This window comes from Chenopodium album, chromosome 2, assembly GCF_948465745.1.
Source record: "Chenopodium album chromosome 2, dcCheAlbu1.1, whole genome shotgun sequence".
Lineage (NCBI taxonomy): Eukaryota > Viridiplantae > Streptophyta > Magnoliopsida > Caryophyllales > Amaranthaceae > Chenopodium > Chenopodium album.
This window is the reverse complement of record NC_137835.1, coordinates 85,724,544-85,749,165: the sequence shown is the minus strand read 5'-3', so window position 1 is coordinate 85,749,165 and position 24,622 is coordinate 85,724,544. Positions and strand designations below refer to the sequence as shown.

The 24,622-nt window shown below is 35.0% G+C and overlaps 4 protein-coding genes, 3 non-coding genes and 1 pseudogene across 8 annotated transcripts; 1 reads left to right on the top strand and 7 right to left on the bottom strand.

Annotated features, from left to right (window-relative positions):
* Positions 1 to 323: 323 nt before the first annotated feature.
* LOC145605323 (boron transporter 1-like) lies at positions 324 to 4,371 on the bottom strand. Its single transcript, XM_081661363.1, has 11 exons — positions 3,721 to 4,371; positions 3,547 to 3,629; positions 3,249 to 3,441; positions 3,030 to 3,168; positions 2,563 to 2,728; positions 2,255 to 2,421; positions 1,981 to 2,154; positions 1,644 to 1,883; positions 1,236 to 1,555; positions 878 to 1,145; positions 324 to 744 (listed from the first exon to the last, which is right to left on the bottom strand). Exons 1-11 carry the CDS (start codon positions 3,822 to 3,824, stop codon positions 445 to 447), a joined length of 2,154 nt encoding a protein of 717 aa, XP_081517489.1. The 5' UTR covers positions 3,825 to 4,371; the 3' UTR covers positions 324 to 444.
* A 5,137-nt stretch (positions 4,372 to 9,508) lies between these two features.
* LOC145605314 (large ribosomal subunit protein uL15x pseudogene) lies at positions 9,509 to 10,154 on the bottom strand (annotated as a pseudogene).
* Positions 10,155 to 11,719: 1,565 nt separating this feature from the next.
* On the bottom strand, positions 11,720 to 13,556 carry LOC145591840 (GDSL esterase/lipase At3g62280-like). The gene is made up of 5 exons (XM_081648335.1): positions 13,098 to 13,556; positions 12,838 to 13,023; positions 12,574 to 12,737; positions 12,226 to 12,496; positions 11,720 to 12,055 (listed from the first exon to the last, which is right to left on the bottom strand). The coding sequence occupies exons 1-5, from the start codon at positions 13,357 to 13,359 to the stop codon at positions 11,829 to 11,831; spliced, it is 1,110 nt and encodes a 369-aa protein (XP_081504461.1). The 5' UTR covers positions 13,360 to 13,556; the 3' UTR covers positions 11,720 to 11,828.
* Positions 13,557 to 13,869: 313 nt separating this feature from the next.
* Positions 13,870 to 13,942, bottom strand: TRNAF-GAA (transfer RNA phenylalanine (anticodon GAA)). The gene has a single exon. It is a non-coding gene; the product is annotated as a tRNA-Phe (tRNA).
* Positions 13,943 to 14,275: 333 nt separating this feature from the next.
* On the bottom strand, positions 14,276 to 14,348 carry TRNAF-GAA (transfer RNA phenylalanine (anticodon GAA)). Its single transcript has one exon. It is a non-coding gene; the product is annotated as a tRNA-Phe (tRNA).
* Positions 14,349 to 16,566: 2,218 nt separating this feature from the next.
* On the bottom strand, positions 16,567 to 16,639 carry TRNAF-GAA (transfer RNA phenylalanine (anticodon GAA)). The gene has a single exon. It is a non-coding gene; the product is annotated as a tRNA-Phe (tRNA).
* Positions 16,640 to 16,740: 101 nt separating this feature from the next.
* On the bottom strand, positions 16,741 to 18,886 carry LOC145591851 (uncharacterized). 2 transcript variants are annotated; one of them, XM_081648346.1, is made up of 3 exons: positions 18,628 to 18,856; positions 18,199 to 18,273; positions 16,741 to 17,196 (listed from the first exon to the last, which is right to left on the bottom strand). In XM_081648346.1, the coding sequence occupies exons 1-3, from the start codon at positions 18,778 to 18,780 to the stop codon at positions 17,035 to 17,037; spliced, it is 390 nt and encodes a 129-aa protein (XP_081504472.1). In that variant the 5' UTR covers positions 18,781 to 18,856; the 3' UTR covers positions 16,741 to 17,034. The 2 variants fall into 2 exon arrangements, with proteins under 2 accessions (XP_081504472.1, XP_081504477.1); XM_081648351.1 differs by lacking the exon at positions 18,199 to 18,273 and having other exon boundaries at positions 18,628 to 18,886.
* A 1,886-nt stretch (positions 18,887 to 20,772) lies between these two features.
* LOC145605285 (nitrogen regulatory protein P-II homolog) lies at positions 20,773 to 24,576 on the top strand. The gene is made up of 8 exons (XM_081661333.1): positions 20,773 to 21,037; positions 21,138 to 21,183; positions 21,484 to 21,511; positions 22,369 to 22,456; positions 23,277 to 23,344; positions 23,539 to 23,608; positions 24,231 to 24,266; positions 24,362 to 24,576. Exons 1-8 carry the CDS (start codon positions 20,845 to 20,847, stop codon positions 24,430 to 24,432), a joined length of 600 nt encoding a protein of 199 aa, XP_081517459.1. The 5' UTR covers positions 20,773 to 20,844; the 3' UTR covers positions 24,433 to 24,576.
* Positions 24,577 to 24,622: the final 46 nt, after the last annotated feature.

Genomic DNA, 24,622 nt, shown 5'->3' with positions numbered 1-24,622 from the left:
TCTTATTTACTTTTTCTTAATTGAGAAGAATAAAATAACAAGGCAATTTATAGAGAGGCCAACACTCCGTTCTGATGTAATCAGCATCTTCATAATCGAGTTGCTTATTGATAACTGAGGTTTTCCTTTCTGAGGGGGTGGGGCTGCACACTCAGAAGATTTAGAGTTCAATATGAAGCTTTGCTCAATAGAATCAAGTCTTTAGATTTTGATCAGACATTCATATTGATGTTATTATACAGGTCAAGAATTACTATATTATTCCCAGTATTTGCTGGAATTATCATGTGGAGAAAAAGCTGCAAGCTTTATGAAAGCAGAGCCACCAAAATTATACACTTTGATTTGATTAATACAAACACCACTATTGCAACAGGCAGACCTAACACTTCCATACAAAGAGCTGAAGTTAACAATAAATTACAAATACAAAACTTGAAGCTGTTACTTTGAAGTTGATTCTGTTGAAGGTCCAGGACTCTTTCCTAGTTTTGACGGTTGAGTTTCTGCAGACCTTGGACTAAAAGGTACGTTCCTACCAGATCGCGGACTTATGTGTAATCGAGGACTGTATGATGAAAGATGAGGGCTCTGAATGCCTCTCACCTCTCTTGACGGTGTTGTTGTTGAGCTTGTTACCTTTGGACTGCATATATGCCTGACCTCACCTCGGCTTCTAGTCACCATTTCGTCCAATATCTCACCATCTCCAGCAAGTGTAGCCCCTGAGGCCAATTCATGTTCCTGTTTCAGCAAACAATATCAGCATCAGAATTTATATACTAATATTTAGAATATACATCAACTAATGCTATATTCTATAAACAATATAATTGAGTATGATTATTTTAAAAAGGAGTGTTTTGAGTGATTATACCGTTGTAAGATCGAATGCCAAAGCTGGTGACTCCTCAAATTCCGCGGCATCCAAATCTTGAAGGTGTACTCCTTTGAAAAACTTAGGAAGAATGTATTGTCTCACAGGAACCAAAAGCATAATCATAAGAGGAAACAAAACCCCTGCAATTGGGATCCATGTAATTCCAAAGCAGACGAGCAAATATAATGTTTGGAAAATGGTGAAAAGGGCAATAGACTTGAAAGGAACTGTTTCCACAAAAGTTGCATGATAATCTTCAAGAACCCTGCATTTAGGACATATAATTAGGGACAAGAATTAGTTAACCAGTCTTTATACTGGAAGGGAAAAGGAATTGAGAAGCAAAGTAACTTACTTGTATCTTCTGCTTGGTGCTGTGAAGAGCAGCAGAATCCTTTCCCAGAACTGGTTGCCTGGTAAGCTTTCAATGGCCATGAAAGCAAAGTAGCCCCAAAGTACCGAGGTTGGGATCATTTTAAGTACAGGCATGGCTGCAACACATCCACCAACCATAATGGATTGTAACAGGTTGCTGACACGCTGCTCTTTAACCTCAACAGGTAACAACTCATCTATTTCCTTCTCAACATCGAACACACTCTCATCCACAGGAGCATCGATATTTCCCATGCTTGATGCTGCTTGAATAGTTGAATCTTTTAATTCCTTCAGACCCTGATCAAAGAATGAAATTCACTCAATTAAGCTTCATGTTATCTTGAACTAAATGCAAATAACTAGGTAAAGAGCTTAGAAGTTATACTTGAACTTGAGCTGAAGGCTGCTGATAGATGAGAGGGGTCTGCATCTGTTGGTAAGCTTCTTGCATATTGCCATACAGCTGCCCTAAACTTGCATTCATCCCTATGCTTCTTTTCGCTGCTTGAACAATTCTGTTACGAAGTAGCTGGTGCTTAAGGGTAGCTAGACTTTTTGTATGCATAGGAGACTGAGGGATGACACCATTTGCTGGAGGAATTCCAATAAGACCACATAACAATGTCTGCAAGGAAAGAGGGAAGTCATAGCTTAATACTTGAATTAGAAGAGAAATACTGTAGAGGAGCTAAAAGAAGCCAAAAGTGTTGTCAAGTAGTTACCATGAATCCCAAAAGGAGCAAATCGTAGTGGAAGGAAGGGGGTTTCCTCAAATTAAACTCTTTCTGCTGAGCAAGTTGAGATGCCACACTGTGATCAAAATAATAGAGCACTGCAATCATTGTTGCTGGGACAATAGCTCCGAATATGTATAAAACAGGAACATCAAGCATATCCTGTTACACCAAGCACTAGTAACTTAGGGTTTAAATCCAATAATATTGTAGTCCGGATCTTACTAGAATTATGAAACAAGAAATCTATATTTGCACTTACCTTGATAACAGTCCAATTCTCATACGCGCCAGGAGACCATGGGTTTGGGCTGAAGAGGCGTCTTGGTATCCCTTGTGGAACACTTTTGGATGGTATGTAGGAAGTAGCTGTCCATACTAGAACCATAAGAGGGACACCATAGTCTGCTATCAAACTTCGGAGCCAACCTGGTAGATAGAAGGGAGTAGAACACTAGAACCATTAACTTTTGAAAGATTTGGTATCATGCTCCACTTTAAAACATCAATGAAAGACAACACATGGTTATCTGATTTAACATATTCAAGCTGAGAATACCATGGTTTTACCTGACCCATAGCGCCATGATCTTGCCTTTCTGCTTCGTAGTGCAGTGATTATAAGTCCAAAAGACAGGACCAAAGCAAACATTCCATTTGCAAATCTCCATGAAGGAAGGAACTGAGTTGCATTCGGATCTTCCCTCCTAGGTATGTAGAACTCATCCACTAGTCCCTAAACCATTAAAAAGCGTTCACCACAAACTTAACTATCAGTAAAAAGTGGTAGACAGAATTTTCACAAATAATCTGAACATCTCCAAACCCCACCTTAGCATATAGCAAGATTAAATATGTAAGGAGGTTGGTGTGTGTATACAATTAATAGAAAGAAATTAAAAAACTTAAATTGTATTTCCATATGTGATTATAGGCCCATTGAAGTGGAAGTTTTGGACCACAAAAGTTAAGTTATAAATCAATAAAGTGTAAAGCAGTATAACAGAAAAAGCAGTAGTATATGCAAAATTAGTGACCTTAATGGCTTGCTGCATGAAGAGCATGGCTATGAGAAGGCCAAACAATTCGCCGGCCAAACGGGTGAACCGATTGATGATGGAGCAAGCCCCTAAGATAGCCATAGAGAACAACAAGAGCGATGTCCACACACAGACCCTGTAACATAATTGACAGTCATTCAAAACGTACAATTACTCCTAACTACATAATCAATTATTCAGGAGTTAGAAGCTCACCATCCAGCCCAAGCTAAGAAGAGATTCCGACCCAATTCGGGGCGGTCTTTAGCAAACTTAAACATGAATTGGTACATAATTACAGTTGGTTCTGCAACTCCTAGGATCAGCAATGGTTGACCACCAATAATAGAGTGAATAATGCCACAAAGTGCAGTTGATACTAATGTTTGCACAGCTGTTAGAACTCCATCTACAATTCATATTTTAATTTTATGAATTCTCTCATTCAATAGTCAACCTGAATTTATTTATTTAATTATTTTTACAGTTTAGTAAATTTAAGAAGAATGAATACCTGTTTCTCTATCAAGCTGCTCCCCAAAGGAAATGACTGGAATTGCAGAAGCAAAGAAAATATATGTGGTAGGAGCTAATATCCTGAATTTATTTAATAAAAACAAAAAGGAGTCAAACAAACTGAAATTAAACAGAATGTAATGAGCAGAAGAATCTGCATATAAAAAAATACCTGTATCCTGCTTTGAATCCACTAGTCCAGTCCTGCTTGTAACACAACAATCTTCCTTTAAGATCATTTTTGATTCCTTGGAATGGTATAAATGTCTCCTCCATTTTTGTTCAAGATCTAACCTTTTTTCCTTTTGCAATTAGAGCATACAAAGTGGATCCAAAATATACTCCAAATAACAAAGTTAACAATAGTCAACTGATTCAAATGCCTGTAATAATTTACATGATTTTCCAAGATTTGCAATTTAAGTAAACTGAGACCCCCCTTCCTTTTCACTCAAATCTTGAATGTAATGCCCAAAAAAAAAAAAAATACAAAATATTAGCAGAAGAAATCTTGAATATGAAGAGGAAACCAAGAACAGAAATTATATTAAGCAGCTGATTTAAGGGTATGTTAATGTAGTGATTAGGGAATGAATGAATAGAGCAAGTGCCACCAAACAGAAACTACCACAATAACCTTTTTGGGTTAATAAGGTTAAGAGGTGAGTTTCTGAAGTTAGGCTTTGCCCTTAATATTATTAGTTATGAGAGTATTGTGAAGTGAAGGAAAGCTCCAAATATATAACAGCTTCAAAATTAAAATTAATAAAAAGAAAAAAAAAACAAGTATAATAAGGCAAAGGGTGGGTGAGTACTGAGTGATGAAACTGGAAAAGGTGACAAAGAAGTTGATGAATAAAACAAGCAAAGTGCGGGTCAAAACCTTTTGTTTAAATTTAAAATACCTCACTCTGCCATTACTATAAAGTCATAAGATGCTGCTGTTACATTATACGGAGTACTTCAAATAATTATACAATACACATGCATCTAATCTTTTTTTTTTTGTTAGGCAAACATTATAAGATAGAGCTTATGCATTGGAATTAGGTGTTGTTTGGTTGGCTTAATATCTTGTGGGCATTCAAAATTTCCATAAATTTCATTTTGGACTTCTTGTTTGGTTGACACAAAAAAGTAAAAATGGGGACAATGCCAATTCATGGGAATTTTGACTTCCCTCAAAACATGGGAATTAACTTACCCAACCCCCCTTTGGTAAGTTACAATTCCTATGGGAATTTACTTCCTCCATTTTTAACCAAACAAATTTCATGATGTCCCATGATTTTGACAAAAGAATTTAATTCCTACAAATTGTAATTTCATGGGAATTTTCACTTCCCTAATGAACCAAACGACCCCTTAGTATTTCACGAGAGCTGATACACATACAACCATTGTATGTTGTCCCTACATACAACACCATTAGAAATTTGACACATCAACGGAAAATGGGAGAAAATTAGGTGTGCGACAATTTATTTTCCAGTTTAAGATATTGATAGCAGACGCCAAAATTTTGGAAATATCTTGTTTTATGTTGACTACAGTATAGTTTTTGTAATATATATACATATATATGCCAAAATACAGCAACAATATGATCTTACATACTCCATAATCTACATAGTAGTTAGTACTTTAAAACAAAATTCAGAAGTTGAATAATTTAACTTTGTTAAACATCAACATTCACCCCCAAGTTTTCATTTTTTAGGTGGCTATAAATCTGCCATAATATTGACCTTGCTTATAATTTGTTATATTTAAATCAAAGGCATCACCCACCACTTAACTTAAAAAACACTCGTAAATAAATGAAAAAGGTTGGACAAAGTTATAGGCTCCTAGACGGAAGATTCTGATGACATGGGCCTTAGCTTGCCAGTTCAATACAGCTTATTTTTGATGCATCTTACAATTATACCAGTAGTTGCTGCTACCTTCCCTAACACCTACAATTTTTATACTAGTATAAGGCATTTCCTCTTGACTTTAAGTACTGGTAGTACGGTATACCCCGTAAAATACATAGTCCTGCAATTCTAGCCTTGCTTATCTCCGCACTCTAATGCTCGGAAACTGGAAACAATAAGTACCGCCCGTATTTTCGAAGTTGCGAAACACTGCACATTAATGATTGTCCAACATGCCTGAACCAATTTAAATGTTGATCCAAAACGCTTCTAAAATAGATTTGTCCTCCCATATTCGTAAATCAGTATGAATGTTATTCCGTTGAGAACTTAATTCAACATTTATGAAAAAGAGATAGCAGAAGGATTGCATGCATAGATCTATATAACCCCTCTAACATTTTTTTTTTTTTTTTTAAAGAAAGAGATAGCCATATGTACAGTTCTAGACTTGCAGGCAATTAATCAAACAAAGTACAGAGGAATAAATAAATTATTGTCCTACAACTCTACATGGCAAATTAGCTTTCATGAAAAAAGTCGGTTGATAAATATATTATCAATATCATTGTCACATTACAAGAGGCTTATTACTTTATTAGTTATTATAGTCAAGATAAAAAGATACATTTTTATGTTATCCTGCTTGGCTACTGCTCACTGGTTCACTGCATCAACTTTCATCACCCTACGACTTTTCTTTTTATCCTTCTTTTCTTTTACATACAAATATACATTGCATTATTGTAATTTCCCCCAGCCTATGGGGCTACGAATTTATAGCCTAGTGGAAAAATAAAAAACAAAAATTACCAATGGAGAATTATTACAACATATCCTCATCCTTTAAGCTATTTTGTATTATTTCTATTTAAGTCGTCTCTATAAGTGGTTTTTAATAAATTATCTAAGCATACCGATTTATTCAATAAAAGTCTTAATAAAAAGGAATGACTATATTTATAAATTTAAGGAATAGTATTAGTTTAGTACGACGTACAAGGATATCAATCAATTGTTGGTAAAGTTTAGAAATTATTATACATACTCAGAATTCGAGATCAGTTTCATCTACTCTACTAGCCTTTGTGGTTACATAACTACATACTTGTATGTTTCAACAGGTCAAATTTGCTACAAGTTGTATCAAATTAATAACTTTTTTTTTTGACAGTGATCAAATTAGCAACTTAAAATGGAGCATATTATCCTTTTTTTTTTTTTTATTGAACTTGTTTGCACCAGGTCAATCAAAGGACAATAACACAGATAGAAACCTACCACTACCATGACTTACATTGCGCCATTCATTGATACTTAATTGGAACATCAAGCAGGGCTAAGTACTGCAAAAAGCCACAAATTACCCTTGCATGAAGAAGGTCCAGGGATATAACACAGCACAAGTTGATGTCGTTAACACTTTAACAGTATAAAATCTTGGCTGAAATCAATTCTAAACCACATTAACATGACCAACACCACAATTCCACAGTACAGAAAAACAAGAAGCTCAAAGGGGTGTAGTTGAATATCTGGAAACTTTTGGTTGTCAAAACTCAAATCCTAGAATATTCCAGCTGAATTTAGAGCACCTATTCTTTTCTCTTTCCGGCATTGTCTGTTAAATGTGCTTTATTAAAGAAAGAGTTGAGTGGAGAAATTTTTGTATTGCTCGTGTATTTGAAAAAAAAAGTGAAAAGAATGACTAGTTTATTTGCCTACCAACTGCAGATCATGCTCGTCCAACTAAGATACTATTCCTACAAGCTAAGGCTACATAAATTAGTATTATACATAATACATGCAAACCAACCAAATCATATATACTTAAATCATGCAGAAACCAAAACAAATAAAGATGCAATACTACAAAATAAGAAAGCGATCCTCGTACTATATGTTTTTTTTTTTATTTCTTCTTTCGATTGCAAGTGCTCGAACTACAGACAAAATAAGCTTTGATTTCTGGCTGACAATGCTCTCGATCGCGATCAAACAATATAATTCAATAGTTTGGTCACTTAACATTGTCTGAAAGAAATTTAGCATGTAACAATCATATAACTAGAGAAAATCCAGCAATTCAAATTTCTGATAGTCCAAAGCTTAAAACATTGAATCTGTCTGTCTGATGAATATGCATCTCCCAAGAGCAATTACTAAGGACTGACCCACAGGGAGGCAATCACAAGTCAACCAGACAGTCTGTTAGTTAATGAATGGAAATTATATTATTGATTAAGTTAGCTTAGATTATTTGATTGCCCATTTTTCAGGAAAATGCATTACTTAAGCATCACCAGATTTCAACCTATCTTGGGACTTTAGTCGAATATTTAATATCGCCTTTATTTAATTATAAAGGCGAAACTAAACTTGGTTGTAAAGCGGCCTATACTCATAATATAATACAAAGTAGTACTAAAGTTAGAACTTTTTTTATTTTTGACAAAACTAAAGTTAGAACTTCACTTAAAAACTCACTCCAATTGGCCATTTAGGAGTGTTCATGGCTACTCAAACCCTAATGAAATGAAGCTTTGGTACTCCGTAGTATTTAACAATGATAGTACTAAAAAGTTATAGTTTTTGATAAGATTCATAAGAGTAAGACAGTTCATTTAGAAGTTCATACTCAAACAATATTCATTCCCCAGAACATGACATCCTTGGATAACTTTCTTTCCCAAATGTTACTATAATAAAGTTGCCTTTAGGTGATTAGTTCACTAGTCCTCTGTCCATTTCATATTGTTCTTTCTATTTATAATCTTACCGTGAGACTAAATTATTCATAATAGGGAGAACATATTACTAGGGGAGTACCAAACTCAATTGATTATAGGATTCCAAGCTTATTTGTAACAAGAAGTTTTGCATTTTCACCACAACTGAGTCTTCAAATTGAACTTATCCATTTTCATGAAATCATATGAAAGTGCTAATATTCAGTTTCTTCCAAAATCAAGACATGTGAATTTATCCCTTTGTTGCAAATAATAGCTAACGGAGGTAGTAGTTAAATTCAATCAAATTTAGTAGCTTTGATTTGAAGTTGAGGCTTTAAGAGTCGAGAGCATCATCATCCATGGATAAGAACAAACAAGAAAAATAAGTTGACAGTAGTATTCTGATCTCTCTCATCACCCCCATTATTTCCATATTTCTTCTCCAATGGAGCCAAATATCTTATTTGTCCACATTTCCACAACCCTCGCCGCCTCACATTCTGTTTCTATTCCAAACGACATCAAAACGTAAAGAAACTGAATGTAATGCTACACTGTTCTAATCCCTTAGGTGCAATTCTAAGAAACAGGTACCGGTAGCTTGCAAGTGTTGCAACCCGCTCCACCATTTTCTTAGGATGAGCAGGTGATCTCTGTATAAAGTATTTTATTATCTAAGACTAATTCTAGGCATCCCAAAAACTAGGACTAATTACGAACAGGGGTACATTCACTTTTACATTGTCTAATTTCAGAACAGGACCTGTGTTTATCAATACTATCCTTAACACTAATATATCATACATGCGCAATACTTTGCAGCAGCCATCTTATACCACACAAAAACACAAAACACAATCACCATATACAGTCTATACAGAAAAGCAGAAAAGGGGAAAACCCTCCAAATGCAGCCTCTGTTCAGCTCAGATCATTTGAGAAATTTAACACAAGATTAAAATAAACTACTTCAGGTCCTAAAGTAACAGAGACGACAATTTTACTGACCATGAATTCATAGCCCCCCTAAGCCCTCCTATAGTCTGTCTATTCAGATCAATAACAAATATTCTCAGAGAAGCTCAAGTATGAACCTTACAAATCAAAAGGATATGAAACCATTAATATTAATACAATAAGTTCCTATTTTTCCTGTCATTTCAACTTATTGAATTACTGCAAATTTCATAAAATGCAAACCTAAGAGACCCTTCGACCAGTTCTAAATTACTCATACACAATAAAAAAAAAAAAAAAAAAAAAAACAATAATAATAATGTCATAGCATAGCATGTAATGATCACAAAAATGGTCAAATAGTAGCTCATATCATTAAATGAATATGAAACAAGAACAAAAAGAGTCCTCAAATTCCAGATCTAAATTTAAAACCCTGGATAACATTCCTATGACAAAATTGCATAAAAAAAGAGATAAAAAGAAGCTAAGCAGTAAGAAGAACAGCGCCGCCATTCTCCTTAATCTTCTTCTCAGCAATCTTAGATATCAACTTAGCCTTAACAACAATAGGCTGAGAGTCGGGCAAAACACCCTTACCGAGAACCTTGAAGTAACCAAACTGGGTAACATCAATGACAGGAGCCTTGCCTTCCTTGGAAGCCTTCTCCTTGACATCTTGAGGAAGCATTGACCAAAGCTTGTCGATGTTGACGATGGGGCAGTGGAACCTGTTCCTGAGTTTGTGGAAGTAACGCATACCGACTTTGCCGAAGTAACCGGGATGGTACTTGTCGAACAAAATTCTGTGGTGGTGCATACCTCCGGCATTACCACGTCCACCTGGATGCTTTCTGTGCTTTCCGATACGACCGTGTCCTGCTGACACGTGCCCTCTCTTCTTCCTGTTCTTCTTCAATCGAGTCGTCATCTCTCTCCTCACTCAGGAATGGATTTGGAGGTCAAATGTGTGGAACGGCAGAGAACAAAAATTAGGGTTTTCAAGATGATGCTTTTATAACTGCTCTTTCTGGACTAGGGTTTTTTTTAATTGGGTTCTTAGAATTTTCGGATATTGGATGCTTACCATTCTTACCAACTTCTTCTTTTAATTAGCCCAAAGCCCAAATTTTCTTCTTCTTCCCCTTTTTTATGTTTTTTCATTTTCATTTTTGGGGGTGCATTTAGTAATTGGGGAGTCCAAAATTATTACTTGTATAATAGTGTAAAAAAAGGAAATTTTTTTACTTGTATATTATACTCTATAGTATGATTAGTATCACATATTTCATAATTATATACAAGTAATAAATTGATTAAAGGACGGGGCCTGGTAATATTGAAAATGGGATATGAGAATGTAAGAATATGATTAACGAGTTTTTTTTTTTTGAAACATATGATTAACGAGGTTAGTCATGAGAATAGAGAATATAAACATATAATATTTAAAGAATGAAAATATAAAGAGAGAAGAAATAAAGATGAGAGGAAGTAATGATTTGGTTAAAAAACAACCAAATTCATATTTCTAAGAAGATACATCTTAGTTGTTGAAATATAACATGTAAAATGATGCACACACTAATAAAGATAAGTAAAGTACTATAGTAATAGGTTGTAGTGCTAACGAACTTTTTATAATCCTCATTCTTCCGTATTTCCGTCCAACATAGCTACCAATATACCATGGAGTACAATAAACCAACATAGGTTGACATATACCAATACATTATACATACATAGACTTAAATTGTGGTTTTTTTTAGCTATATATTCAAATGCAAGGGCTCACTTGGTATCTAATAAATGGAAGTGAACTAATGATAAGACAGTCTTTAATTATAGGATTCCCTCTTAATAGTGGAGACTGTGGAACTGATAAGATTGCTGATGTAATAGTTCATACATCCTTATTTCTTTCTTTCCAAGCTTTTCAATCTTTATTTATGCATGCATGTCAACTTCACTTCTTTATTAGTAGGTTGTTAGCTTCAATTTGGTTTTTAATTACTCATACTGTTACCTTAATCGCCTCTGTTGAATTATGTGTTCTCCTTCAAAAACTCGATATTTTTTATGCTTAAAATGCCTCCATTATTAATAATTGTCATGCAATGATTTTGTCTGGTGGCTTTGCTTTAGATTAAGGGCTTCATCAACAGCACCAAAAAGAAAAGTTAATGGTAGATCTCCTTCCTCTCCCATGGTCCACACATCCGATTATATTCCTAATTTCTTTCGTCCATAACTCTTCCATCTAATGTTTTTACATGGTTTATAAACCTCTGATTGAACCTTAATTATTCACAGATTAAAGCGTAAATGAAACGTCACATGTCCCGATCAATTGGGTTCCACTAGTCTGTTCCTGATTTCTGGTTCTTATTTCCCCTGCAGGATTTTTGACTAGTTATCTGAGCTAGTGGGATCAACCGAAAGTTATTCCTGTGAAGTAATTCACAGCCAGGAAGCAAGTATTATTACTATGCAAATTCTTGTCTTTCAACCTTGATTGGGTCAAAGAAAGAATGAAGCCAAGCTTTCGATTGTAACAAAGGAAGTACAAAGTTTTTCTTTAAATTTCCTGCTCAATCCCACTTCAAGTAATGATTAAGCAAACATTCAATGTACTCACTCTAGTATTAGCCTATATTAGTGCAAATCAGGGGTTAGTTCCAGAATTGCTCAAGCTTAATTTTCGGGCTAGAATAAACTCCTGACTGTATTCTTGTAGCTACTATACGATTAGCAGCTTCAGTATAATGAACTCCATCCCAAACTATGGACTGTGATACATTGCTGCAGATGCTGTAACCTGGCTGCCCACATGTTGCGTTTCTGTCGTAGAAGTATGGAGCCCCACGACCACAGCAAGCTGCAAATGGGTTTTTGAATCCTAGAACAATACACCACATTTTTAACTTAAATTAAATTGAGAAATAAACAAGAATGATTAAACAACAGCAATAACTCAAAATTAATCTCGCTGGGGCACAACCTTATTACCCCTAAATAGTCATAATATTATATAATAATAAGCTTTAAGAGAGCTCAGAAAGTTATTACCATATTTTTCAGGGTTGGCAGAGAGATTGTATTTGACAGAATATACATCAACATAAACAATGACGGCATCCTTGTACACTGATCTTAGATCCTCAGACAGTGTGCGGAGCCCCTTATTGAAGGTTTTTGCAACTCGGTTATGTACACGAAGACATCCCACGCGATCAAGGTCACTGCTTTTGTGGGGATGCAGGGCAAGTTCTTTGGGTTGACAGCCTAAGGGCCCTGTGTTATGGATCCAAAATTTTCTCCCACCATATTGGTAGACTGTCTGTAATTATTTTAGCAATCACCTAACAATGAACCTGAATGTAGTCCAGAATCTAAATGCACAAGTTGAGAGCTTACCTGCACAGCCAACCTAATTTCTTCAAGAAAGGATGGGATTTTTTGAGCAACAGGATCATATGTTATATTTGATGCATAAAGGGCCAATAGAAGATCATTTTGTCCAATGTCAATCGTATAAAGTGCTCTGCGGAACCCTTCTTCGTCGATCAAGTCCCTGGATCCTGCATATAATGTAAGTCATCAGTGTCTAGATCATATACATATAATAGGCTTCATTCAAGAATTGTGGACTTGTTATGTAAGTAAATACTACTAATTTACCAAGTGAAAGAAGCTCAAGTGATCGATTTTTGAAGTGAATGAACTGACGAACTTGGACACTCAAAGCAAAAGGAACAAACTTTGGCAGCAGGGTTGCACCCGAGACAGCAAAGTTAACACCGCTGGTAAAATTTGGTGACAGTGAATCCAAGTATGGGCTCAGGTAGTTCAACTTCAGGTGCTCACCTGCCAGACAATGAATTAGATTTTTTCAAACATAGAAAAATAACACTCCCAACGATGGTACAAAGTTTACTTACAGAAGAAGTCAATTATAAGACGACCATCGCCTAATCGGCCTGTGCCCCTGTGGAAGAATGTAATACCATTCGGCAGGCCAATGGGAAGTCCAGTACCAGCTAGCACCCCTCCAGTATCTGAATTCGAGTCTCCAAAATTAACAACAAGGGGCCTCTTCAGACGTCCAGTACCTTCTACACCATTTGAGAGTGTTAGTAACAGCAGCAGCAGCAGTATGCTCATCCAACACCACATTGCACTCATCATCCTAATCTCCATCATTATTCCAGCGAGTCACTTATTCTCAGGCTTAGCATCTTTAATCCTCTCTTTTTATTTTTTTCTTGGTCAATTTTTATTTTATTTTCCAAAATACAGCAATTTGGCAAGAGGACATGATTTTTATCTCGAAAAGCAATAGAGAAACATTACAAATTGAAAATACAACCATTAGTAATTGTATTTAAATTTTGGCTCAATTAAAGATAGTTTATCTTCCCCTTGATCCTCAAAATAAGCTCAGATAAAAATTAAACAAATATTAAAATCGGTTCCTTACATACGCACAACTTTGGAAGTCTAGTATGAATTATAAAATAATGCATTAGATCTATTTAGATGTAAACAGCCACATGGATGCAGTAAACTTGAAAGTGAGATGTTTAGGATAACTCCTCTACATCACACCTTGACTTTGTAAGCAGATCTCAAATTTGTACATTGCATTTAAAGTAGGAAAACAATTGAAGGGTAGTCATTGTCTCAGTGAAGAGCAAAAAAGAGTAACTAGAGTGCGGTGAGCGTGGATCGAACACGCGACCTTCAGATCTTCAGTCTGACGCTCTCCCAACTGAGCTATCCCCGCTAGTTGAGGTTACAATGTGTTAAATACTTGACAGTAGACATTATTTTGAAAGCTACGTAGCTTGCAAACAAGTTCGTGAAGGAGAATCAAAGGATCAACACTTACTGTATCTATTTTATTATATGAAAAGGCCTTTAACACAAAAAAAAAAAAAAAAAAATTAATTCAATGGTCCTTCAACATTCCTGAATACAGAATGAGCAAACCTCCAAAAACCAGCAAAATCCAAATAATGCTGATAGACAGACATTGGAATCTCATACAAAAAGTAGTAGAACAATAATTAAACCTAACAACCAAAGAACGGATTAGAATAAAAAGGTAGATAGAAAATGCGGTGAGCGTGGATCGAACACGCGACCTTCAGATCTTCAGTCTGACGCTCTCCCAACTGAGCTATCCCCGCAACTTATGGTTAAGGTATGTTAGAAAAATTGACATCAAACAATCTTTTCAGAGAGCTTCATAGCTTACAAACAACCTAGTAATTGTATAATCACAGAATCTACAATCCTTTTTCTAATAATAGGAAGTTTCTTTTGTTTTTCTGAATGCGGAGGGAAGAAAATTACAAGAACCTAGCACAAGCAGATAGCCAAATAATTCTGACAGCCAGACTGAGACACTAGAATATCAAAAAAGTAGTAAACTAATGATTAGATTTAACAAATAGAGATTAATTTGTTTAAGGTGACTTATCAAAGTAATTGCAAAAGAGAGAATCAAAAGAAGGGAAGCCCCACAAGGCTGAGGCAATCATACTGATAATAAAGGACACAAAATTTAGGCCATCATTCATAATAAATGCATTATACACACTTTCTGCATTAGAAAATTTTGCATACTTTATTACTAACTTGCTGTTGTCACATTTTAATGGTCTTATGATTATGATTAGTAAACTCAATGATGGAATCAGACTACTAATGGACTACCACCAATGAATCCAACAAAACTTGTGGGATGTTTTAGCCTTTAAGAGAGTTATCACTTTCAACTTTCAAGCTTGTCCTCATCTGCATTATTTTGGTTTGGTATAATTGATTCCCTTCTTACCTGCTATGATTGTCCTCGCCGTATGCTAAAAGTAGATTATACAAACATACTCAATTATGAGGTGTATTTCAATTTATCCTTAACATAATTCAAGGAGAATCTAGAGCAGAGACAGATCATGTGTAACCACTAATAAGCCATGCAGAAAGATGGTAAGGTTCCATCTTAACTCATCTTTCTTATACATGGAAGTGCATTATGTATGTATTAGTTTTTGTTTCGAACTGATCCATGACTGAACTTATTGTTATTTTATCTAACTTAATTAATCATAATCTGCATTTTAGTTTTCCTTAAACAAGAACCTTTTAAGGTGAAAAAAATGACTCAAGTATGATGTATACAGCCTTTTTCTGTAAGTTGATGGATTTTGACTTATGAGTATCCGAATTACCTCTTTAAGTAAATGCCTTTCCTTGTGTCATGACACTTCATTTTTCAGTTGAGAGTTACCATACAGTAATCTTTCTGGTGGCTTTGCTCTTGGACTATTTGAACCCATATCATTGAGAAAATGAAAATAGAAAACTCTACCTAGGTTGGACAATTACTGACATGAAAAAACTTCACTATCATGTCATCTGCTAAGATACAAACTTTGGTATCAAAATTTTTCATAATTTAGCTTCCCCTTCATCCTCTACATTATTCAAGACCCAAGTTCAGATTGTCTGAGAAGAAGTTTGGATTTCCCCCCTTCATCCAGTAATAATTGTCACACTTTCCTGTTTTTAGTGTTCAGATACTTTGTCACTCATCAGCCATCACATTAACTAGCCTGGAGTACTGGGAAAATTTGATACATTTGTGTTAAATGAGTAATATATCATGCTTGGATTTCATATGATAGTGTCATTTGGAATGAGGGAGAGAAGGGTGCAATAAACACAAAGTGCATGTTAGCAAAATCATGTTTTATATATTAAACCAAATACTACTTAAAGTTGATGGATTGAGACTATACAACAATTACTACGGACGGAGAGAGTATAATATGCTTTGTGCAAGAAATTATATTGGACTAAATCAGTTGTAGATGACTCACCGGGAAAGCTAATTTCATTCCTTAGAGAAACAGATCTTTTGAGCAACAGGCTTTTAGGTTAGTTTTGATGAACAAAGGGTGATTGGAAGCTCAATTTTGTTCAATGCTAAGCATATAGTGCACCAGGGGACACCTCCTCATCAGTCAAGTCCCTTGTCCTGTGGCATAATATAGATTAGTTACTGAATTGGCTGTATCATGAAATAGATTCATTTGCATGAAGAAAAGTTAATGGGTTGAGTGTCAAATTGATTAATTTCATCCTCAAATATCCTTCTCTCTCTTCTTTTATATATATATATATATATATATATATATATATATATATATATATATATATATATATATATATATATATATAGAATGTGTGTATATAGTATGGTTGGGTGTTTCAAATTTCAAAATAGGAATCATAGTGCAATTCTGGACTGATAAGTGTGATAGCCAGTCAGGCCAATAGTAGTATATATAGTAGTTTAGTAAGGAGTAATATTAGTGGGGATTAAAAAAAAGAAAAAGAGAGTGCGGTGAGCGTGGATCGAACCCGCGACCTTCAGATCTTCAGTCTGACGCTCTCCCAACTGAGCTATCCCCGCATATTGTGATTCAAGTCTGTCAAAACAAACACAACAGTCAACAAAACTACTAAAGTTGCAAAGTTTTTTTAGGTGGTGCTTAAGAGCATAAATGAGGAAAATACTTGGTCAACAAAAACATTCATAGTTTCTACTTGAAAAAAAGGTGTCGTATAAGCTGTCCCCGAAATACAAATAGCAAGAAGTTTTACAGAATGGAGTGATCTTGAAAGTGTCTGGGAAGAGTTAAAATAAATAGTACCAAGTACTAGATCAAAGTTTCTCCTCACAGAAATGGATGCTCAGCAGAGATGATCTGATATTCAGAGGCAGAAATTCATATTCATATAACTTAATCTAATAAACAGAAGGTTCTGATAGCAATGAGTTGTAGGATGCCCTCTCTGCAGAACCTCTCAATCAAGCAAACTGCAAGTGAACTTCCCGTTTGAGAATGTGATCTTTTCTGCCCTTGTGACAGCATCAAGAGGAAGAGGAGCAAAACTACGTGATGGCCCGTAGAAATGTGGGAACCAATGGGTTCCCTCCACAAGCTCATATATCAATCCATCCCCAAGCTGCAAAAAAGATGTTGAGACTTAGATTGCTGCAGTAAGGGAACTGATACAGAAAACAAAAAGGGTATACAACCAATCATCGCATTGGTATATGATTTCACCAACACATTCATCAATCATCATATCCTGTCTGTTGATGATAATTTTGTTTAGAAGGTTCAAGATTCCGAATATCTGAAGTAAGTCAAGACATCTCACTGACAAATTTATCTTTCATTTCTATACAATGACGGAATGAGTAGTGATGCACCCCAGATCAAACCTCATTTCCTAAACAGGGGAGCAAAGCAAAGAAAAGTAACGAAAGCATGACCAATGAGATTAAATTCCATATTCCATAATAATATTTAATGGGAAAATTTCAACTATGAACTACAACAAATTGAATCAAAAGTTCTAATTGGAATTCACTATAGCACACCACATTGCTGCACATCAGTCATTTGGATTAAGGGTTTCATAAATACAACTTTCATGTATTGTATATGTAAAGCTGAATGAGCTTCCACATAAACGTATGTTAAATGCTGTGTATATGAATCTCTCCCCCATCCTCACCCAGAAGAGCCTCTTTATATATGTAGATGTAACGGTATATCATATGCTACTACAACTGGTATGATAAGTAATCACTGTTCAACTTTTCAACAGCCATATTTAGAGAGCATTAAAGCAGTGAAGAGTATGCTTTTACCATCATAAGATTAGATCAACCCATGTACTCAGCCAATAGACTAATGGAACAAGCATCTCCAAGAAAGCTGGGAAACAAGAACAAGTTTAACGGAGTTTGGACATTCGACAAAGAATTCAAAATCATTGATTGTAGCTTGTGCTCTCCAAATATTGAAAATGCATCACCTAAAAACCTATCCTAGAAGTATGTACATAACTTGATAGCTTATTATGAACAAAAATTGGGAGTTGGGAGTAATGTATACAACTAAATGCAGAATTGGATGATCACTGTCACCTCAAAATAAGAAAGAGAATTGAAAGCACCTTGTCTGAATCAACTTGAAGCAGGTATAACTCCTGATCAGTGTCTGTAAAAAATCTTTGCAAGGTTGGTTGTACCTGATAACACATGTCCCAATTGCTTAACTTGTATCTAATCAATCGCGAATATCAAGCTATATCTTAAGCAATCATACACATTCAAATGAAAAAAAATTGTTCTATTTAAGAATAAATAAAGAGAATGATTAAAAAAGAGAGAACGGTTAAGCCAAGTACAATATTTAATTCAATTGAACAACAAAATTAAAACTTGATTGACTTTACAAAACAAAAAAAAAAAATGTTTCTTTCGATGCCCAAATAGTGAATTTGAGCCCTTAATTTAATGGGCAGTAAATTATACAAGTATGTTGAATAAGCAAATATTGTGGAAAAAAGCAGGAAAGAAAAGGGGTTTGAAAAAGAAAGAACCTGAGAAAGAGTGCTGAGATGAAAACAAGCAGTAGATTTATCAAGATCGGCACCAAAAGTATGACCATTACTCTGGAAATCATCCCACTCTTTGGCGGTGCTTATTCTGTAAACGTACTTCTCCTCTTCCTTTCCATCCTTCTCCCGAGCCATTCGCAATACTACAACCTCCTCAACAGGACCAAATCAAGAATTATCTCCACTTCAATCTTGGTTTTTGGGGATTTTTTTAAGGGCATTTTGGGGATTAGTTGTCAAGAACTTATCGGGCATGAATGTAAAAAAAAACCATGTATGAATACCAAATTAATTTAATTAGATTATACTTCATAGTTAGAAGACGACTAGTCAAAATTGACTCGTCCTTAAATAAGAGAAGAGAAAAAAAAAATTGGCTCTTCCTTTACTTCCGATTGCCAAATAAAATGGCTCTTTTTAAGATGAAATCGTTCACACACCTTTATTAGCATGGGATTAGAAATCAATGATATATATGACTCGATTCATTAGACTAACCATGACATTGTCTTATAAATGTATTAAGTGAAACTAAATTTACTTCTACAATTACAAGTGATTGTGCCAAAAAAATTACAATTACACGAGATTGCTATTAGGTGGGTGGTAATGAAGCCTCAAGCATTTAGAGAACTTACCACATATCAAAATTCGCATGTAATGAGTACTTGAGTAGTAATATAAAACCTAATTCAATTTTCAATCTTAGTGTTTTCATGTAGCTACTCTGCAATCACTTCTTATCTTCCATCCTATTCCATCTTGATTGCATGACAATATGATATTCCCTTCCTCATATGCTCCACTTCAACTGTTAAATTCGTGTCAATCGACAACGACTAGCCGCATTAAGTCATTTATACATTAATCGAGAATACAATTAACTTTTTTAAAGACATCAACTAATAATTTATAACACGGATATTGAAATATTTAATACATCTACTAAGAAGCAAATTAAGTATCAAATTAATATCGAGTCATTTAGTAGGATTAAGATCAACAACTAGAGAACATGTTTCGGTGCTTTGCTAAAGAGCTATTGTGTGTACTACAATAATTGTGGTGAGGATTATTCGGGATTGAGCCATGGAACATGTTTGAATACGTGCTCGTGTGTGAGAGAGAGAGAGGTGAAAAGAAATGGAGAAAATGATTTAATATTTATAGGGTATTTTGAGGTTGTTACTTGTCCGTATAAAGTTACATATACATGGGTCTTGAAAAAAAAAAGTGAAAAAGTGTTATTGTATTAATAAATGCAATTATTTCCCATCAATTAGTCTAACATATCAAATTTGACATACCAGATGGCATTCTCGTAAATACTTGTACTAAGTTTTCATCTCAAATTGCAATATTTGTCCTCATTAATAGATGAAAAATACCCTTATAGCCTCATTTAAATAGATGAAAATAATCCCTAAAAAAAAAAAAGGGTTTTTCTACATTATAACCCTCTAACTTTCCGTTTTCTACGATGTGCCCTCCCTTTTTTAGAAATCTACATTGTAACCTCAAAATACATTTAGCTTCTATACGGTAACCTTGCCGTTAACAAATTCCGTTAGTGGGGCCCACTCATCACTTTATAATATTTTTTTTATCGATTTGCGTGTTGAAAATGGTTTCTTTAAAGGTTTTGAGAGCTATTTTGGACCTTAAGGAACCAAATTGAGCTCAGATTTGACAAAAAAATGACGCAAATGTCTCGTTTTGCGTATTAAATACATAAACACGCATTTCGAGACATTTCTTAATATGCAATACGAGACATTTGTGTTATTTTTTTGCTAAATCTGAGCTCAATATGGAACCTTTAGGGCCAAAATAGCCCCCAAAACCTTAAACGGAACCATTTTCAACACGCAAATCGATAAAAAAATATTATTAAGTGGTGAGTGGCACCCACTAACGGAATTTGTTACCGACAATATAACGGCAAAGTTACCGTATAGAAGCTAAATGTATTTTGAGGTTACAATGTAGATTTCTCAAAAAGGGGGCACATCGTAGAAAACGGAAAGTTAGAGGGTTATAATGTAGAAAAACCCAAAAAAAAAAAAAATAAACAAAGTCATTGAGGCTCATTAACTTGGTTTCTCATTCTCTCCTTAGGAGTTAGGACTAGGGACTTGGGGAGTATCAAGCATCTGCGGTTTAACCCAGGTAAAACCCTGCGCTCTCAACAGACAAACAATGGCTGTAAATTTGACATCGAAATCTGCTATAATCGGGGTTGGTGGAGGACCCTTGAATCATTCTTTCTCATCCAAGAACTCCAACCTTGGAATTAAATTTGCTCACTTTCAGCCATTTCATCTCAATCTCACTTTCAATCGTTCTGCAAAGCTGCGTACTTTGCCTCTAATTAGAGCTCAAACTGTTTCAGGTACTATTTCTCTGTGTTTTTGGGTTTTTAGTTATCAATTATTCTATCCTGGGTTTTCAAATGGGCAGTTTTTTTAATCATCGTGCTTGTTGGCAATTAGAGTATGTTCCAGAAACCAAGTTTTACAAAGTGGAGGCAATTCTCAGGTGCATTTTCTTTACTAATTACTATCCCTCTATTTCGATTAACAATTGAAATTAAGCAACACCCCTTAATTCAATGTTATGGATTCTACTGCAAAATTTTAATGGAATTCTTATAAAGAATGCATATCACATTCGCATTTCATTGACCGATACGAAAGGGGAATTATAGTTGATTAATAATAATGTGGTATCGCAGAAGTATTTTTTGTATATATTCATGTTCACTTCTGAATTTTTTATTTTTGGGGTGTTTTTCTGTGGTGCCTGTACTGCTGTGTTGATGAATCTTTTTGGTGAAAGACCATGGAGAATCCCCAAGGTTTCTGCGGTAAGAACTCATCTTCAACACACTTTATTATGTTCTGCCCATTGAACTTTGTGAATTATAATTGCAATGCTACACTTGCTCGTGTGTGCTGAATTATAATGCCTTCTATTTTACCAAAATACATATTAAACACCTATATTGAAATACATTAGAAATTTAGAATAGTAAGATGGTGAATGCATACCAAGAAGATATTTTGTTTAGTTTTTGTGTGTGTGCACGCGCGGGGGGAAGGGGGGAGGGATGGGGAATCCGGGAATGCTTACTGCTAAAGGCAGCTGCTCAAAAGACAAAGTGAGTAGGGAGTAGAGGAAGTCAATTTTCATTTTTCCCTATCATGCATAGTTGCATACCACTTAGAAGAGATGCTTAGGTTGCATCACCTATGTTATTGGGGCAATCAACATTGAGATAACCACATACTCCGTACATCATAACCAAAAATATTATCATCCTCTAATCAAATGATACATATGTGAATAAACTATGCCATGATGCCACTACATTCATATGTAAATCTTATGCGCACTTGTATGCCTCGGTTTCTTATATGTTTGGTTTGTTACATTGCTTTTCTTATGAAGAGATATACATTTATGTGGTAACTTATTTTGGTGTTTCTTCTTAATCCGATCACCCTTACTTTTATAAGATTAAGGCTTTGTTGATTGATTGATTGTTGATCTGATCATCCTTATTTTTTCTCAACAAGTGACAAACACTTTCTTAAGTGAGTGCATAACATGATTGAATGCTTTAGTTTGGGGTGACGCTACTATTGTTTGGAACTCATTGTCTTTTGTTTCTGGTTTGAGATCTTAAACTTTTTGTTCAATATTTTCTGGGATGGATTTAAGGCTTTGCTGAAGATGGGCATTCGCGGTGTCACGGTTTCTGATGTTCGAGGTTTTGGAGCACAAGGAGGAGTCGCAGAAAGACATGCTGGTTAGTACTTTCTGATGTTCAAACTAGGCTGTAAAGCAGCAGAAGAAACCAAATGGCATGGAAACTGTATTAAGTCATAGCCTGCCAAAAATATCATGACTCACATTTATTTTTCCTTCCACATATAGTATTATACTGAGGTCAATGTTTTGTATGAAAGGACTTCTGAGTTCTGACCAGTGTCATTAACACTTAAAATTACCCATCACTTTATGAACCGCAATCCCATTTTTTTGTAAGTTGCTTCTTGAACATTTCACTTTGGCCTCATTTGTATCCCCTCTCTCCAGAAGTGCATAGACTGAGCTTAATGGGTTTATCATAAACTCGATGCTCATGTGAACCTTAACAGTTTGCTGCTGTTTACTCTCTTCATCCAGAAATAATTGCCATATTTTTGCTAACCCCTCAAAAATACGGATATGAAGTGATTATACAGAAGTCCCCTTTTAACAGTTACGTCACTACATCCTCTCCCCATCAATTAACTTGTGTAGGGGCATATTAAGAAAACCACTTAGAAATTATTTCCAGTTTAGGAAAAATGACAACTTATTCCAGGCATCTTTAATTAGTATATGTGACTACTAATTCTAGACAGATTAATTCGATTGTAAGGATGCTGTACATATAATGTATTGTGCATATAGAGTAGCTCTTATGTACATTAGATAGAGTAGCTCGTATATTCCCCTGAATATAGTATTGTGCATGCTTGTTTGTCTGAAAATATAATTTTCAGAAAATGCTGTCTCTGTTTTACAGTCTTTGTGCATCATTTTAATTTGATGGTTTAATTTTACTTTTTATTTTTTCCCAGGATCTGAATTTTCTGAGGATAAGTTTGTAAACAAGGTTAAGATGGAAATAGTGGTCAGCAAAGATCAGGTGTTTAATGTCAAAAGCTAATACTATACTTTTATTGCCCTTTAACCTCAAACATCGAATTATTTTCTCTCATGTCTTGCCACTATACGTAAATAATTTTCTAATTGTTAGTGCATAATTTTCTGATTGTTTTATCATTGATCTATTCCAAGCCCTATTATGATTTATTAAAGTTCACTGTTACACCGTTTCAGGTTGATCCAATTGTGGACTTGATAATACAGGAAGCAAGGACTGGTGAAATTGGTGATGGAAAAATTTTCGGTAAGATGTCTTTAGGAAAATTGAAGTCCATATACTTGTTTGTTGCAGGACAAAGTCACTCTAGAAATATACAAAGTAAGATTTAGTAGACTTGCTGAAAATTTTTTATGAAGCTAGAGTTTTATTCTGCCACCTGCCTTCTCAACTTCAGATCATCTGCTTTTTGTACCATTTTGGAAATCTGCTCACTTAAAGCCCTTGCCTTCCCCATTTTACAAAGGATAACAAAGACTTACTGATACCAACTTTAAGTGTATAGTTGCTCTGGGCTCCTTGCAAGCTCACCTGCAAATAATGTGGAATGGATGAGAAATGCTTTTGCTGTACAAAATACTTGCATATTCAAGAAGAAATACACCAAAGTAAATGTTCACATTAGTTGTTCAGTTGTTATCCTACTACAATCAAGCTACAAACCAATACGCAGCTTTTGGCTCATAATATAATGTTGAGGCGCTAGACAAGGCCTAGTTAGGAATTACATTACAGTTAGGATTATAAAACTGCATGGAGGTTTTTCCTGGTATCTCAGAGTCAGAGGTATAGTTTTCTTTGGTTTATCTTGAAATATTTTCTAAGTTTAATGATAACTGGACTTGATGTAATGTAATGATTTGTGCAGTGCTGCCTGTTTCTGACATCATAAGAGTGCGCACTGGTAATAAGTCTTTCATTAGTTAGCACCTACAGATATACCTTTTCCACCTCTGCATCTTAATGAAGATTGCTTCTTGGCATGGCTGTGATATGCAGGTGAGCGGGGAGAAGAAGCAGAGAGGATGTCCGGAGGGCGGCATGACATGTCAAATCAGAGCAAGGTTTAAAAAGTTTGGGGCTCTGCCTTTGGGCAAAACATTGAGAAAATGAGAAGTCCTGCCAAGTTTTTGCAACTCTTTGCCCAAATTTTCTAACTTTCTTGAAATGATAATGATTAAAGTTTGCAATTAAGAAATTATGATTGGCATTTAGCTTGTGATATTCTTCCTTCGTTTTTTAAGTTGCACCATTTCCAAT

What these genes read in the sequence shown, in the direction of transcription:
- LOC145591840 (XM_081648335.1), bottom strand. Translation starts at nt 13,359, where the DNA reads ATGATGGAGATTAGGATGATGAGTGCAATGTGGTGTTGGATGAGCATA. An exon ending in ACTTGAGCTTCTTTCACTTG is followed by an intron (nt 12,738 to 12,837) that starts GTAAATTAGTAG and finishes CATTATATGCAG; the next exon opens with GATCCAGGGACTTGATCGAC. An exon ending in AAATTAGGTTGGCTGTGCAG is followed by an intron (nt 12,497 to 12,573) that starts GTAAGCTCTCAA and finishes AAATAATTACAG; the next exon opens with ACAGTCTACCAATATGGTGG.
- LOC145591851 (XM_081648346.1), bottom strand. Translation starts at nt 18,780, where the DNA reads ATGGCTCGGGAGAAGGATGGAAAGGAAGAGGAGAAGTACGTTTACAGA. An exon ending in ATCTCAGCACTCTTTCTCAG is followed by an intron (nt 18,274 to 18,627) that starts GTTCTTTCTTTT and finishes ATGTGTTATCAG; the next exon opens with GTACAACCAACCTTGCAAAG. An exon ending in TTCAAGTTGATTCAGACAAG is followed by an intron (nt 17,197 to 18,198) that starts GTGCTTTCAATT and finishes TCTTTTTTGCAG; the next exon opens with CTTGGGGATGGATTGATATA.
- LOC145605323 (XM_081661363.1), bottom strand. Translation starts at nt 3,824, where the DNA reads ATGGAGGAGACATTTATACCATTCCAAGGAATCAAAAATGATCTTAAA. An exon ending in GCAGCTTGATAGAGAAACAG is followed by an intron (nt 3,442 to 3,546) that starts GTATTCATTCTT and finishes TATGAATTGTAG; the next exon opens with ATGGAGTTCTAACAGCTGTG. An exon ending in TTCTTAGCTTGGGCTGGATG is followed by an intron (nt 3,169 to 3,248) that starts GTGAGCTTCTAA and finishes ATTATGTTACAG; the next exon opens with GGTCTGTGTGTGGACATCGC.
- LOC145605285 (XM_081661333.1), top strand. Translation starts at nt 20,845, where the DNA reads ATGGCTGTAAATTTGACATCGAAATCTGCTATAATCGGGGTTGGTGGA. An exon ending in TAGAGCTCAAACTGTTTCAG is followed by an intron (nt 21,038 to 21,137) that starts GTACTATTTCTC and finishes GTTGGCAATTAG; the next exon opens with AGTATGTTCCAGAAACCAAG. An exon ending in GAATCCCCAAGGTTTCTGCG is followed by an intron (nt 21,512 to 22,368) that starts GTAAGAACTCAT and finishes GATGGATTTAAG; the next exon opens with GCTTTGCTGAAGATGGGCAT.